This window comes from Mytilus trossulus, chromosome 6 (genome assembly GCF_036588685.1).
Source record: "Mytilus trossulus isolate FHL-02 chromosome 6, PNRI_Mtr1.1.1.hap1, whole genome shotgun sequence".
Classification (NCBI taxonomy): Eukaryota; Metazoa; Mollusca; class Bivalvia; order Mytilida; family Mytilidae; genus Mytilus; species Mytilus trossulus.
In genome coordinates this window covers 22361272-22377826 of record NC_086378.1, presented here as the reverse complement: position 1 = coordinate 22377826, position 16555 = coordinate 22361272, and the positions used below count along the sequence as shown (strand labels likewise).

At 30.6% G+C, this 16555-nt stretch overlaps 1 protein-coding gene across 2 annotated transcripts in view; it reads left to right on the top strand.

The window, feature by feature from the left end:
- The window catches only part of LOC134720930 (centrosomal protein of 164 kDa-like), a 52528-nt gene that overhangs the window by 14415 nt on the left and 21558 nt on the right, over positions 1-16555 (top strand). The window contains exons 4-17 of one of the 2 annotated variants that reach the window (XM_063583510.1): positions 2840-2973; positions 4807-4854; positions 5787-5851; positions 6272-6400; positions 8150-8257; positions 8669-8731; positions 9491-9565; positions 10712-10798; positions 11364-11500; positions 12255-12293; positions 13215-13323; positions 14213-14310; positions 15296-15418; positions 16406-16523. In XM_063583510.1, coding sequence (XP_063439580.1) covers positions 2840-2973; positions 4807-4854; positions 5787-5851; positions 6272-6400; positions 8150-8257; positions 8669-8731; positions 9491-9565; positions 10712-10798; positions 11364-11500; positions 12255-12293; positions 13215-13323; positions 14213-14310; positions 15296-15418; positions 16406-16523 — 1333 coding nt within the window. The remainder of the gene's footprint in view (positions 1-2839; positions 2974-4806; positions 4855-5786; positions 5852-6271; positions 6401-8149; positions 8258-8668; positions 8732-9490; positions 9566-10711; positions 10799-11363; positions 11501-12254; positions 12294-13214; positions 13324-14212; positions 14311-15295; positions 15419-16405; positions 16524-16555) is intronic. The other variant, XM_063583511.1, reaches the window with a different exon arrangement.

The window sequence follows — 16555 nt, the reverse complement described above, 5'->3', positions numbered from 1 at the left end:
CTTCGTCTGCACGATTTGGCTATTTATTAGGTTCTATTTGGTCTGATAGCTTTTTAACTGTTTCTGTTCTTTGTTTGCATGCTTCGTTCCAAAAATCGAGAATTATAGCTCTTTGATTGTATGACTAGTTGTTGTATGGGTTTTTTTTCAGCTGTACAGAGCTTTTTGTTGTCAATGGTTATTTTTGTCGGAACTCTTTCACGAAATTTCATTGTTGTAAATATTATTGACACAATGTAGGAGAAGGATGTAAGGTTAACTACATGTAAGTCTCGAATAGTGGACGAAAATACTGATGCTTATTAATGAACATAATTTGCATGGCTAAAATCAGTGAACCAGTTCTGATAAGGACTAGTCCAACATTTCATTCCAAATGATATATGTACATCAATATTTAATTTGGTATGCAGAAAACGCAGAGTATAGTTATTTTGTCAACTTTTCTTTATATTCTCTCTCTTTTTTCTCTCTTTTTTTTTTGGGGGGGGGGACATTATCGTCTATGCTGCAAACCTCATTCACAAACTCGGATATCTTGGGTTATTTCAAATAAATATCTGATACTAGTATTCAAGCGCCTATTAATGGGATAGGATGCTTAATACTATAAGAGTATCCACAAGTAGAGTTTTGGTGGTCTCTTTTAAAAGTCGGTGCATTAGAATATTATGATACAACCAACCAACAAAAAGGGTTGCCTACTAAGTATATAAAAGCTAAAGAATATGCAAAGCATGTAATTTTTACGACGCAGGAGTTCGGATTAGAGGGGTTCCCAACCGTGAATTTTAAATAATATATACCGATTTGATTGGCCGATAAATGTTTTAACACACGACGCCATCAATTTACGTAAATATTTTAGAAATATACAGACGATATTTCGCAATCCACGGCTCATAGGAAAGTTTCTTGTAGTGTTACGTCAAGCGGGAAATACGCGTTTATGTATTTAAAAATTGGTAATTTTAAATTATTAACTTTTTTTTACATTTAGACTTCTTCCTTTTTTTCCTAGATTGTTACATTATTTGGAGAGTTGCTATTTAATGTTATTTTTTTGTATCGTTTCTATCAAATTTTATTTTTATATTAAAACTAGAAATTGACCTGTTGTCTCACTAGCTGTTTTGACTTTTTTTCTAGATAAAAATCCTAATTATTCTAAAAACTTTTCATCCACATTTTGTCGGCTTCAATTCAGTGAGCAATATTGAATTTCACGCTAAATACAGATGCTTACCATATTAAATTAACGCGACCTATTAAAATAGTCAAAACAATAAGTTTTTATTCCAATTACAATTGAACTTTTTATCAATTCGAGATTTATGTCGTGTTGATCTGTAATATATTTATTTGTATTAAAACTTGACCTTAAAATCTGACAGACCGTACGCGAACAGTCCAACGTATGCCGCCTATTTTGAAAAAGTACGCGTACGGTACAAATACTCATATGGTCTGGAACATAGACATCTATCTATATTGTTGAAAACTATACTATACTATGTTGCCTTCTGGATGTCCTTAGTTCGTCTTTGTCATTTGATTGCTGTTTTATTAACGTATAACCTACATTTCCAACTGTTTTGTATAGCTAAAACGGCTATTGTGTATAGAATAATTGTCTTTCTTTCCCTAAATAACACATATGCTTAAAAGAAGACGGACCGAGGAGAGATGTGCACAGGCACTTGTTTCGATCTATTAAATAATAAAGTAAACAGAAAAAAATGCTTCACTTTTCAATCTTTAATCTTTGATCTGCAGCTTACCCTCTATTAGTTTTGGTATATATGATCTACATTAAATTCGATCCAAAAATAGTCACTCGAAAGGCATATATAATATATATCTTAATAGTTGCAATAAGTTCCATCTATAACCACAAAACTAATTACAGTCAGATCATAAGTATTTATTGCGATATTCTTATTTTAAAAAATACATTTCTTTTTTGGCCGAAATTACAAAGAATAATTATTATCTGGTTTGACTGTGAAACACTAATTTCAGATTTATATTGTACACATAGCTTTAAAATGGGAATAAAACATCCTTCTATAAACGTTTATTGATTACCACTGTGTCTGTAGTGATATAATTATAAATAGATTTCAGAACGCGGACGTGATAGAAAGCCTATTTATCAAATTGTCAAGACGGACGCCGGTAGGAAATAAGATGAGTAAAAGTGATTATAAATGCCTAGGATTTGGAAATTGCATTATGAAAGTTGCTTGCATATACAAATAATCAAACGAAAATAGACTTTAATTAAGTGTAGTTCTATAATATTGACGATTCTTGTTCGTCTTCTAACATTTGAGGCATCTTGACCAAGAATAAAGAACGCTGCAGCCATGTTAAATGGATTAATTCATTTTCGTAGAAAAGCTACGATGGAGTTACGACTGGGTATAGCTGTAGTAAGTTACGCATAGGATTAACGCATTATTTACGATCATCTTAACTTACGATGGCTTTGTGAAACGGCTGTAAATCCTACGATTTATTTACGATGGGCTTACGATGACACGTAAACTTACGAAGGCTTTGTGAAACGGTGGCCAGGAATGTAAATGGTCATCAAAGAACTAATTTTCTATTAAATTTTTTGCAGACCTTGGCATAACCTCAAAATCAAATATCCATGAAGAATACAAAGTATATTATTGTATCAGATCCTGGCAATATGAAAACCATTTTGATATAAATATTTTTCCTTAATTGATATAGTTGTGTAAGACCCAACTTTATACTTAAAAAATATAGCCCTTGTTGTCTTTGTTGAAGCATGCATTAATATATATATATATATATATCTTTGCAGTCAAGACACAAATGGAGATCTTTATTACTTTAACTTTGCCTTGGGTACCAGTATATGGGATCACCCTTGTGATGAATTCTACAGACAAATGGTCATTGAAGAAAGAATGAAATTTAATATGAATAAAGGATCAGGTAACAAATAGTTTTAAATTCAAATATGGAGATGTGGTGTGATTGCTTATGAGTCAACTATCATCCATAGATGTCAAGAAGTAGAAATCAGCAACTACAGGTCACTATATGACCTTCAACATTTAGAAAAACCCAAACAACATAGCAAACTTAAAAGGCCCTGAAGTTATGAAAAATGTTAAACAAAACTAAAACACTTCCAGTCTGATTTATTTTTGAAACAATAAAAGAGAACTATGATAGTCAGCAAGAAAGCACAACCACTGAATAGCAGGGACTAACAGATATATAATGTGGCAGCTTAACCATATTTATTGAAGCCCAACACTTATGAATAGTAAAAGAATGAGTATGAGTTGAATTGTCAAGTGGCTACTGCTCTCTTTTAAACAGATGATAAGATACCCTCAACATGAATATGTTGTTATATCTCTACATACACACACACACAAAGATAGATAGAAATACAATTGCTTTATTCATTCAAAGCCTTTTGCATTTAATTATAAATGTTTTTAAAAGAAACATTGTTAAGTTAAGATCAATTTTTATTATACGACCGCAAAATTTGAAAAAAATTTCGTCGTATATTGCTATCATGTTGGCTGCGTCGTCGTCGTCGTCTTCATCGTCCGAATACTTTTAGTTTTGGCACTCTAACTTTAGTAAAAGTGAATAGAAATCTATGAAATTTTAACACAAGGTTTATGACCACAAAAGGAAGGTTGGGATTGATTTTGGGAGTTTTGATCCCAACATTTTAGGAATTAGGGGCCAAAAAGGGCCCAAATAAGCATTTTCTTGGTTTTCGCACAGTAACTTTAGTTTGAGTAAATAGAAATCTATGAAATTTTGATACAAGGTTTATGACCACAAAAGGAAGGTTGGGATTGATTTTGGGAGTTTTGGTTCTGACAGTTTAGGAATTGGGGGCCAAAAAAGGGCCAAAATAAGCATTATTCTTGGTTTTTGCACAATAACTTTAGTTTAAGTTAAAAGAAATCTATGAAATTTAAACACAAGGTTTATGACCACAAAAGGAAGGTTGGTATTGATTTGGGGAGTTGAGATCCCAACAGTTTAGGAATTTGGGGCCAAAAAGGGGCCCAAATAAACATTTTTCTTGGTCTTCACATTATAACTTTAGTGTAAGTGAATAGCTATAGAAAGCTATGAAATTTAAACAATAGGTTTATGACCATAAAAGGAAGGTTGGTATTGATTTTGGGAGTTTTGGTCCCAACAGTTTAGGAATTTGGGGCCCAAAGGGTCCAAAATTAAACTTTGTTTGATTCATCAAAAAATGAATAATTGGGGTTCTTTGATATGCCAAATCTTAAACTTTGTTTGATTTTGACAAAAATTGAATCCTTGTGGTTCTTTAATATGCTGAATCTAAAAATGTACTTAGATTTTTAATTATTGGCCCAGTTTTCAAGTTGGTCCAAATCGGGGTCCAAAATTAAACTTTGTTTGATTTCATCAAAAATTGAATAAATGGAGTTCTTTGATATTCCAAATCTAACTGTGTATGTAGATTCTTAATTTTTGGTCCAGTTTTCAAATTGTTCCACATTAAGGTCCAAAGGGTCCAAATCATTATGTGACATAAACCTATGTTGTGTCAACTATTTAATCACAATCCACATTTAAAGCTGTATCAAACTTAAAAGTTGTGTCCATACTTGTCCCATCTGTTCAGGGTTCTACATCTGCGGTCGTATAATGCTGCGCCCTGCGAAGCAACTGGTTTTATCATACTTTGCAAAATAATTCACTTATTGTCATATTGTTATCCAAAGAAATTGTGCAGTATTTGATTATTTGTTTTAGGACCACCTAGAAGTGGAGGACCAAGTGCAGGCCCACCAGCTTCTCCTGGTAAGTAAAGGTCCTACATTAGTCCATTCAAAATATTTTGGGCATGCAATTTTTTTATGGAAAAAACACATCTGTCTTGTAAAATTTAACTGCAGAATGTATGTAAATTTTTAGGACAGTGTATTACCATTCTACTTATAGGTCATATCTGCTAGATATTTTGTCAATGTCGTCTTTTGACACTGAAGATCCAAGGCAGATAATATCTTTATAGCATCTTGAGAGATATTATAAAAGGCACCATATAAAATGTAAATCTGTAATTATACCCCCACTTTGCTTTGAAAAAAAGGGGGGGTATACTGTTTTACCTCTGTCTGTCCATCCGTCAGTCCGTCTGTCCCATGAATATTTTTCGTCGCATTTTTCTCAGGAACTACAATACAAGGATTTCTGAAATTTGGTTTCAGGGTTTATCTAAGTCAGCTATACCGTGTGATGCGTTTTCAGATTGATCACTTGACAACTTCCTGTTTACCGAACACTTTTATGATTAAACACATGATAGCCATTTTTCTCAGGAACTACAATACAAGGATTTCTGAAATTTGGTTTCAAGATTTATATAAGTCAGCTATACCGTGTGATGCGTTTTCAGATTCATCACTCGACAACTTCCTGTTTACCGAACACTTGCATATTTTTACACTATTAATATTATCCACTTGCGTGGGGGGGGGGGGTATCATCAGTGAGAAGTAGCCCGCAGTTTCACTTGTTAGAGTGGTGTCTCAATTTCCCTATGTCTTGTATAGGAGTTTAGGAGTTCATTAATTTGACAACTAATGCTTATGAAAAGGTACATATATATTTGAAAGGGTTTTTACAGTTATTAAAGTAATATATCAATGATATTCACAGGAAATAAATATTTATTTAGTTTAATCAGTTTTTATCTGTCTCATTTTGATTAGATTATCTTTTTAAAAAAGGAAAGAAAGGAAAAGCTGGAAAAGATGATGGAAAGAAAAAGAAAGAGAAACCAGGAAAACCAAAAGTAAGTCATGCACTTTTTCTTTTAAGTTATAAAATGTTCCTGTCTCATGTGGTATGCAATCTTCACGATAAACTTGTGATGAGAAGAGTTCAACCCGATTTGAAATGCCAGATTTGAAAAAAAAGACGATCCACAAGTAGTCAATATTAAGGTAAAGAGATTTGGTATGATTGCCAAAGAGAAAACTCCATTAGAGACCACATGACATAGAAGTTAACAACTATATGCCACTCATTTTTTCAACACTTTTTTGTCTACTACTAAGGAATTTTTTATGCATTATAATGATATTCAAAGTTTTTTATTTTTGTCCATTTGATCTACTATTATTATGTCAAAGTGTTTCCTCATCCTCCTTGCTGGAAATTGGGACTTTATGTTAAACAGACACATCTAGTTATTATCTTTTGACCATTACAGTTACAACTTGGCCCATTGAAAGCAGAACAGAGTATGGGTACACCCACCATGCATGGTGGACTAGAACCAATGAGATCATTGGGTGGATCACTAGCGCCACTAAGAGGGTCAACAGGAACTAGTCAGCCGGTATGTATCAACATAATCCCAAAGCTTCAATCCCAATACTTTTATTTCATAATATATAAGCACATACAGTTAAAAAATACTATTTTGCATCTGACACAATATTTTAACATTTGAATTTAAATGATTGATTTAAAGGACAACAACACTTGTACAAGTCATTTCTCACTATTCATTTGTTTCCTTTCCACAAGATCATTACCTTAGGTGTTGGTTCACCATTTATAATTTGAATTTATAGAATCAAAATATTATAAAGTCTTTCATATGTTGTGATTCTTGAATCTGATTTGAAGTACTTATGCTTGCCTGCATACAATTTACTTCAAAAAATTACAAAAATGCATGTTTTTGTGAGTGTGATATTTTATTCATGCACCAAAGAACCAGATTAAACTATAAGGATTGACCATATTGACAAACACAATAGTACATTATTTAGTTGGTTTATTTATGCACACTATATTTTTGCATGCCCAAACAAAATGAAAATCAACATAAATCTTTATCATAAAACACATAGACTTGGCTCTTGTTAGAAACAGTTTTATGTGTCATCATGGATTCTTATATTCCTGTTTTTATCTCAACTTCAAATGTTCAATTGTCTAGTTAAAACAACTATCTCTATCACCCTATTATCAAAAATGGCTCAATTCAGTATAAATCTATTGTTTTAATTAATGATGATTAATGATCCAAGATGATGGCATCAGATTTTATACTCTCATAACTTTGTAATGGAGTTGTCTAATATTTTGAAATAATTTGGAATTACATCTTTGTTTTTCCAATCCATATTTCTGTAGATGTCACCAACAGTAAGTTTATTGCATGCTAGAATGATCATGGAAAGTAGATGTGACATCAACATCATGAATTAATAAGATAACACTACATTTATTTTCATTCATGTATTTTCATTCATGTTTTCTTGAATCATAGCTTGACTGCATGAAAATGTCAAGGTCAGAATTGTGTTGGGTGCATGAAATCTGATATCGAAACTTGATTGGTTTTGTGTTTTACTCATGCTAGTTAGGGTCTCTTTAATTAAGAGTACCTAGATATTCCTTAGTTGTGATGCAGCATTCCTCAGGAAAGTGCTTTGCTGGCAGAAAAAAAAGCGTGAAAGTAGTTCACATTTATATTTTTTTTCAAACCTCTTTCAAAACCGAACTACTGGAAAAGTTGTAGTTACTAGTACATTGAATTGTATACATTAGAATAACTTGCTCCTAGGCAGTTAATTTTTTAAATAGTTTATGATAGTTTAAATTAAACTGACCTGTTGAAAGAAAATGTTGACATGGTTGAAACATTTATGGGTTTCAAGGTGGGAGGTATCTGTTCATAACACAACAAACAAATGTATCATAACAATGGAACACAACTACACTGATTGATTGTGAAATTTGATGGTTGCTTAATGTCCAGTAGCAAATATTTCATGCATGTTCAGGAAGACAAACAAATACAAGAAATATTTTAAATGTTTCTGTATGTTTTTTTCAGTGATATAATCATTTTCACTCCTTTCTACAAAGATGTGATGGCCATGAAAATGATGGATAAAAACAAAGTACAGCATGAAAAATATGTTTCCTTTAACACATAATAAAACAAGGAAAAAAGGTTATACATTCACTGAATATGTGGCTGTGGACAAACAAATTTGGATGCGTTAATTTAAAGTCTGCAGAATAGCTATTTTTGGTTTATACATTTGTTACTACTTTTGTAAATTTTTAGGTTAAGTCAAGTTTCAACACAACGACAGGTTCCATGAAGCTGAGTAAAAGTGGAAACCTAACAAGCAGCATGTCAATTCCTTTTTACTCAAATGAGTTTGAAGATGATGTGAGTATTATTAAAAAAAAAAATTTTTTTTATAAATTATTTATCTGTAAATTTAAATTTGATACAAAGAAACTTAAATTGAAATGACACTTTGATGCAGTATTACAAAAAAGGTCGGACAACCTGAATAATTACTTTATTTATTTCAAATTAGTAACATGATATAATTCCTGGTTTCTTTAAAGTGTTGTGCAGATGAGTTTAATACTGATTTGGGTATTTTTGTTGGAATTAAACACAGCTGAAGAAGTTTCAATACAAAAATCACTTTGTATTAGAAGTATCTATCAAGGTGTATATTTTATGTGATTTCTAAACAATAGTCACGGATATTCAAATTAAAATTATTTCTGATGAATATTTATCCATGTTTATTCATATCACATAACATTTCAAACTGTATCGTTATAGGGTCCAGAAGAGGAAAGGCCACATCACAGTGTAAACCTTACACCACAAGAAATGGAATATCAGGTTATTAGAATAAGCAAAATTAAAATCTAAATTGTTTGAAGTATGCCAAAAAAGTGGTGAAAGATACAAAAGGGACAATCTAACTCATTAAAAAACTTATAATGCCATGGCAGAAAAAACAAAAATTGCAAAATAATAAACAATAGTACACATAACACAACATAGAAAGTTTAAAAATGAGCAACATGAACCTCTCCAACAACCGGGTATGATCTTAGGAGTAATTAAACTCATCATAGATACCAGGACTAAATTTTGTATGTATGCCAGACTCGCAGTGACGCTCGAATCCAAATAAGTTTAAAAAATTTAAAAAAAGGCCAAATAAAATTCGAAGTTGAAGAGCATTAAAGACCTAAATTCCTAAATGTTTTACCATATAAAGTGAAGGAGCTTATACTAAAAAAAGCAAATTGTGTGTATTTATGTTATGACAATAAACTATAAGTATAGTTTTATCAGCATGAATATCTAGTATTTGAATTGGACAACTTATAATTAAATAATTAAATGGGACATCTACTGTAAATTTAGTGGATGTAAATAGATTAAGTTTCAATACAACAACCCATTCAATATTGTTTGAAAATTTTATAAAATGCTTCACCAATCAAAATTTTATTATTTCAAATGTAATATAATTTAATTTAAGTTGAGAGTTAAATATTCATTTTGTAAATTTTATATATATTAATTACATACTTAGTGTTTGGAGAAATGCCATATGAATGAACTTCTTAAATGAATATATGTATGTAGGAATCTGGAGAAAGTGACCAAAACCAACCTAAAGGAGAGTCAGAAACAGACAGTGAAGATTTTGGGAAAGAAATTGTAAGTCGTAAAATGCGAAGACCTTTGTAGATAAAATAAGAATTGAGCTTTACAAATTAACACTTTCTCATGACATGTTCAAATACAGTGTTCTCATGACATGTTCAAATACAGTGTTCTCATGACATGTTCAAATACAGTGTTCTCATGACATGTTCAAATACAGTGTGTTGGTGAGAAGTCTCTTCATTTCAACTAAAACTATACTAAATGTATATTGAAGTGGCATGACTAACAAGATTTTGCTTATCTTTTTATTGATTTTTTTTTATGTTTTAAGAAGTTTTTTACTGATGAAGGCAATCCTTTCCAATTGTTTGACATCTTTTGAAAGTTTTCTTCAGAAACTGTTGCACTACCCGTCAGAGCAAATGCCCCATTACAGCAGAACATGACTATATGATTATACATTTCACATATCAAAACAGACACCTGTAGAGTGGGGTGCTCATTTTCGCCAGGGACACCATTTCGCCGTTTTAGGATTTTGAGGTGTAAAAACTTCAAAGGATGGCTGAAATGGAATAAATGTACCAGTAAATTATATTTTTATAATAAATATGATATTTTTTTAAACTGAGACAAAATTCTTTACACCTTTGATATGTCTGCTATTCATCTATAATGCAATCGATTTGATAAAAATTGTTAAAAGCTGCGGTTATTTGGTTTTAAATAGATGTGTAAAAACGGCGAATATGTGTCCCCCATTGACAAAACATCCAGAAATTTCAAACACCTTTAAATCTAACTTTTCAGATAATTTTTTCAAACAAACCCTTTTTCAACCTTAAGAATATTTTGCATTTGAAGTTATCTTCATATAGAAATATCAGTATACTTCAAAAACATTTAGACCTGACCATAAACTGTAGAAAACATGGAAAGATGTGGCGAAAATGAGCACCCCACTCTATGGGGGTATTGTATGTCATAAGTTTTACTAATTATATAAAAATGGTGTTTATCTACATTTAATTTTATATTTGGAGACGGACGTGTTTCTAAAATAGTACTTTAAAAACATATGGAAACTTATGTTGCAAATTATGGTTTGAACTACTTATAAATTATAGTGTAATCATATGTCTCTGAAATTATTTTATTTTACAATGATAGATTCTAAGTATGACATAAATATTTCAGGACTTTGGTATAGATAAGAATTTATCAGAAAGAATTATGGATATGGATATAGGTGGTTTAGAACCAGTTAGAGGTTCTCTAGAAAAGGTAATGTATGAGTCAGGTTGTATAGTTATTTAACCAGCTAGTCAAATTGACAGTCCTGTATTTGCAACTTATATGTTTGTTTCATGTTAAATGGCCAGAAGGAGTATATTAACTTTGTTAAATTTGGCAGAAATTATTTGTACTGTAAATTCAGAAATTATTGGAAGATTTTGTATTAAAACTAATAATGTGACTGATTGAGTATTGCATTATTAAGAACTCTCATTCTGATATCTGATACATATCTTTATGCAGATTTTCCAGAAATTGCCATTATAAAATCTCATTCTTTTGTCTATTTTTTAACAATGGCAATAATAAATGCATGCAATTATTTCTGAATATACAGTAATTAATTTGTTGTCTTGGACTAATGCTCTATGTTCAGTATTAGTGAAATAAAATAAAAAGGCAAAAGAGAAAAAAAAAAGAAACAGTAGAAAGAACTTGAGATATACACAATAAGAACATGATCAAACCATTATAAAAGATGGGAGACAATTTTAACTTATTGAAAGGAGGTGATATTAGATTTTGTTCTTAATTATTTGAATGTGTTTTTTAGTTACATGATTTTGAGGGAACTATGTCAGCCATGTCGACTGCTCGAGGAGATTCCCCTGGTGGTAAGATGAGTCCTATAGACAGATTTGAGGAAGAGAGGAAAAGAAGAGCTGAAATAGCTGCCAGTGCTGCTGAAAAGTAGGTCTTTCAAAGTGAAATACTACATGCTTATTTGATAAACTGCCAAGGTGTATAGGACATTTACATCATTATTTTTCATTTGAAATTATCCAGTTTGGTTGTGGCTAATAATTTTTTCAAGTTTACCAGTAAATCAGATCTAAAGTATTGTTTATAGTTGTTGAATTCACCATGACACTTTGTCATCAGTTTCTTAGTTACTTTATGCCATGCACAACTATTTAAAAATAGTTTACAAACTGCAAATGGTTATGAAATAAACTATATCAAATGTGGCATACAAGATGTAAATGTAAGAAAAAGAAAAAAAAACGAAAGGTGACTATCTTAAGAAATATATTAATGCAGGAGCATATGCAAAATAATAACAAGAGACAACATTTTATGTTTGCATCATAGATATTGATGACCCATTTAAAAAAGTTCAAAAGATAACAACAGACTGTCATTCAGTTCTTCCTAAAATTATTAAATAAGCCTTTTGATGGTTATTGCAGCAATATTGAACTGCAGGAAGATTTTCATAAGAGAGGTAAAAAAGCTTTGAAAACAATGTGAAAACATCCTTCTTACTACTTCAACCTTCTTCAATATGGCTGCAATATCCATGAAAAGGCCTATTGTTCTTCTGTGATATTTTATTACATAAGAACACATAGCTGTGTCAGCTGCCTAGCATTTAAGGACATTCAGTGAGTTTATTGAAATCATTATGAAAAAATGTTTTTAATGGCTTTTGTATATATTTCAGACGATTGACAACAAGGCAAGAAAGTTATGATGATAAAATGTAAGTATTTTATAGTGTTTACTGAGACTTTTTAGCTCACCTGGCCCAAAGGCGTCCGACGTCACCATTAACTTTTACAAAAATCTTCTCCCCTGAAACTACTTGACCAAATTTAAATTTAACCAAACTTGACCGCAATCATCATAGCTAAAAATAGATCTACAAATTAGACAACATAACTTAAATGGTAAGTTGACCTGTTAAGGAGTTATTGCCCTTTATGGTCAATTTTTAACAATTTTCAATAATTTTGTTAATTTTTGTAAACTTTTAAAAAAAAATTCTTCTGTAACTAAAGGACCAAGTTAATTACAGATAGAGAAAATTGTAAGTAGCAAGAACGTTCAGTAAAGTAAGATCAACAAACACATCACCATCACCGTAACACAATTTTGTAATGAATCCATCTGTGTCCTATGTTTAATATGTACAAAGACCAAGGTGAGCGACACAGGCCTCTAGTTTATAGTCTTTGTGGATAAGTCTTTGATATAAGATATATGGGGTTTATAATTTCCATGGCCTGGGCAAACTAAAGACCTCAAAATTGATATTTGCTGCTATTCAATCAAGTATTTGACATTAAGAAGTAAGAACAGAGACTAGCAGGTTCAATCAAAATGATAATATTGTTTCACCTTAATAGACAACACATTAAAATCCTGACTATGGAAAAGAGTCTAGCCCAAAAACAAGACTATCAAAATATCAAGTTATTTACCTGCATTTGTTATGAATGCCAGAAAACATTAATCAACCATCGACCAATTATTCCTTTCAAACCATTTATGTAAACCACATAAAAGTAAACCTAAAAGATATGCAAGTATAAGAAAATATGAATTTTAAACTTCTCTATAACCTATGTATTAGCATGGTTTTATATAAATAAACTATATATCTATCGATCTATCTTTTCAGGACATACGATGAAGAACACAATCTGAGAGCGTCAAGTGAGATGAGATATGATGATCTTAGAGATACACTTGACAGAGAGTTTGAAGATAAAAGATTGGAAATGCTGGAGGTAATGCTATATGACCTGTACCTGATATATTATTTATCTCTCCCTGTTAACAGATATTTTGGATCCTCAATGCTCTTCAACTTTGTACTTTTTTGGCTTTTGTAACTTTTTGAATGCAAATATCTCTGATGAGTCTTTTATAGATGGAAGGCACGAGTCAATTTCACAAAACAACTTACGACTAAGATTTGTCGTAAGTATACTGAATTGTTCATGACTTACGATCAATCTTAGTCTTAAGTTTTTTTGTGAAATTGACTCTTTAATAAATATATAATTTAAATAAAAAGTAATTCATTTTGTGGCATTCATTACAAATGCAAGTAAATAACTTGATATTTTGATACTCTTGTTTTGTGCTAGACTCTTTTCCATAGTCAGGATTTTAATGTTTTGTCTATTAAGGTGAAACATTATTATCATTTTGATTGAACATGCTAGTCTCTGTTCTTGCTCCTTAATGTCAAATACTTGGTTGAATAAATATCAAAGGTATCTATGATGAGTTTATTCTTCACACCTGTAGATGTAATTTGATAAATAATGTGAGTGTTCAGTTCTTAACACATTATTTACTGACAAAATGTGAAGTCTTCTGTACATGTCAGTATTTTAGACAATATTTTGTTTACTCAAGTTCACAAATTTCCACTAGGAAAGCCGTCCTTAAAAAGCCCACTGAACGACTCAAGTTCAATGATATAAGGTATACTGAAATCTTATGGGACTGTAGGTCAGTTTATATATTTTGTCCTTATTAACTTTATTTAAATATGAAAGTGTTCATTATCATTTAAACCAACATATAAAAAGACAAATAAACTATTGATATTTTGGCTTCAAAATCATGCTTACATAATTACTTATTAAAAATATTTACACTTTTCAGGACAAAGACAGAAGAATAAAGAGAATGAGAGATGAAATCAAAAGAGAACAGGAAGAAGAGGAAAGAAAATTGAAGATGGAAAATGAAGAGTACATTAGGTATAGTGTTAATTATTGTAGCATTATATTTTATTAAGCTTTTGGTGAAGTTATTATAGACACTTTCATTAACTAGCTTTGTAGAACTTCTTTACTTCAAAACTTTTATTATGTTCTTATATAGATTTATGCAATAGTATAGACTTGTAGATAGATTTTTCTTCTCTTCTAAGATACTTTAGTATTTATATTGTGTTAGTTAAATTTTATAGTTTTCTTCTACTCTGAAATCACTTTTGTTCATTGGGTGCTGTTTCCTAGGTTTTTATGCCCCACCTACGATAGTAGAGGGGCATTATGTTTTCCAGTCTGTGCCTCCGTTCGTTTGTCCGTCTGTGCGTCCGTTGACTTCAGGTTAAAGTTTTTGGTCAAGGTAGTTTTTGAAGAAGTTGAAGTCCAATCAACTTGAAACTTAGTACACATGTTCCCCATGATATGATATTTCTAATTTTCATGCCAAATTATAGTTTTGACCCCAATTTCATGGTCCACTGAACAAAGAAAATGGTAGTGCAAAGTTCAGGTTAAAGTTTTTGGTCAAGGTAGTTTTTCATGAATTTAAAGTTACATCAACTTGAAACTTAATGCACATGTTCCCTATGATATGATCTTTCTAATTTTAATGCCAAATTAAAGTTTTGAACCTATTTTCACGGTCCACTGAACATAAAAAATGATAGTGCGAGTGGGGCATCCGTGTACTATGGACACATTCTTGTTTATTCAAATACTGGAACATGTTACTGAAGCAAAATTTCTGTTGATATGTTTGTTAAAATCATTCAACCCATGATCTAGTTATTATTTGAAACTTTGGCTATCAACACCCATGAATAAAAGTACTTTTCACTGCAGTAGCTATTAATTGCTAAATTATATTTATGAAATCTTTAATGGCTTCATAACAAGGTAAACAATGATGACTTACATTAAATATGTCTCCAACTGTATCAACAAATTATCATTTATTTGGTATTCCTATCAGCAACTTAGAAAGTCAATACAAAACAGAAATGGAAGAAAAATCATCAGTTCTAAAACAAGAGAATGAAAGTAAAATACAAGAAGTAATTGACAAACAGCTGTCCGAGGAGGAAGTCAACATTCGGTATAATTCAATGTTCACAGAACTCCAAATTTGCATGAATGTTATTATAATTAAATTGTTAGCATGGATATGGTGGAGGGATTACTGTTGTTGCATGTTTATAATTATGTTTCACAGTCCGTGCAGAATGTGGAGAAAATTTTATACTGAACATAAATTGTTCCAAGTACAATTTACAATATGTACATATTTTTGCATAATTTTTGTTTAAGAATCAAATGCATGCATGTTACTTTATATGTTAAATGTTTGGCTGATTACAAGCTTGGTGTTACAAATCAAAGTGTATCTGGCTTAATCACTGGTATGCTTATGTTATCAAGATATTACTGAATTTGTGGAATTCTCTTCAAATTCATTTAAATGACCATGATATAAATAAAGATTTGTTATGCTTCAACAATAAGAACGAACAGTTCCTTTTATTCATTCATTTTTTTAACACATGTCTTGAATATGCACGAAAAATATGTCACTGGAAATTTAGCAAAAAATTATCAATTAATCCTTTTAACACTAAAAATATATTCTAATTTATAACTAACAAATTTTTCCTTTTAATACCCTTCCCTTCCCATTTGATCAATCTTAAATATAGTTTGGGTACACGATTAAAATTTCATAAGTTAAACTGTTCAATATATAAAAAAAAAAAATTAAATACAAAAGAACTAACATAGTAATATGAGCAGTTCTTTTTTTTTAAATGGTTGAATTAGCATTTTACTAACAGCAATATGTTTTTTTGTCTTTTTTCATGTATGAAATGCATTCTAAAAAATTAGAATGCATAATAATTATCCAAACCATTAAACTCAAAAATATAACAGAAAAGATGTCATCAATCGCTTGAAAAAATCTATACATTTTTTTATTTTTCCAAAGAAATCTACTAAATGAGGAAATTATTTTGTCTTGTTGAAATTTATAAACAGTGATTTTTTTTTTCTCATATTTATTATAATTATATTCATATTTTTCACTTAGAAAACAAATGGACAGAGCATTAGAAAATTTAAGAGCAGAAGTCAATGTACTACAGAGAGATGAACAGACAAAATTAGAATCTCAAAAGAGAGAAATATTGAGTAGAATTAATAATCAGGTAAATATTTGTTAAAAAATCCTTAATATTAA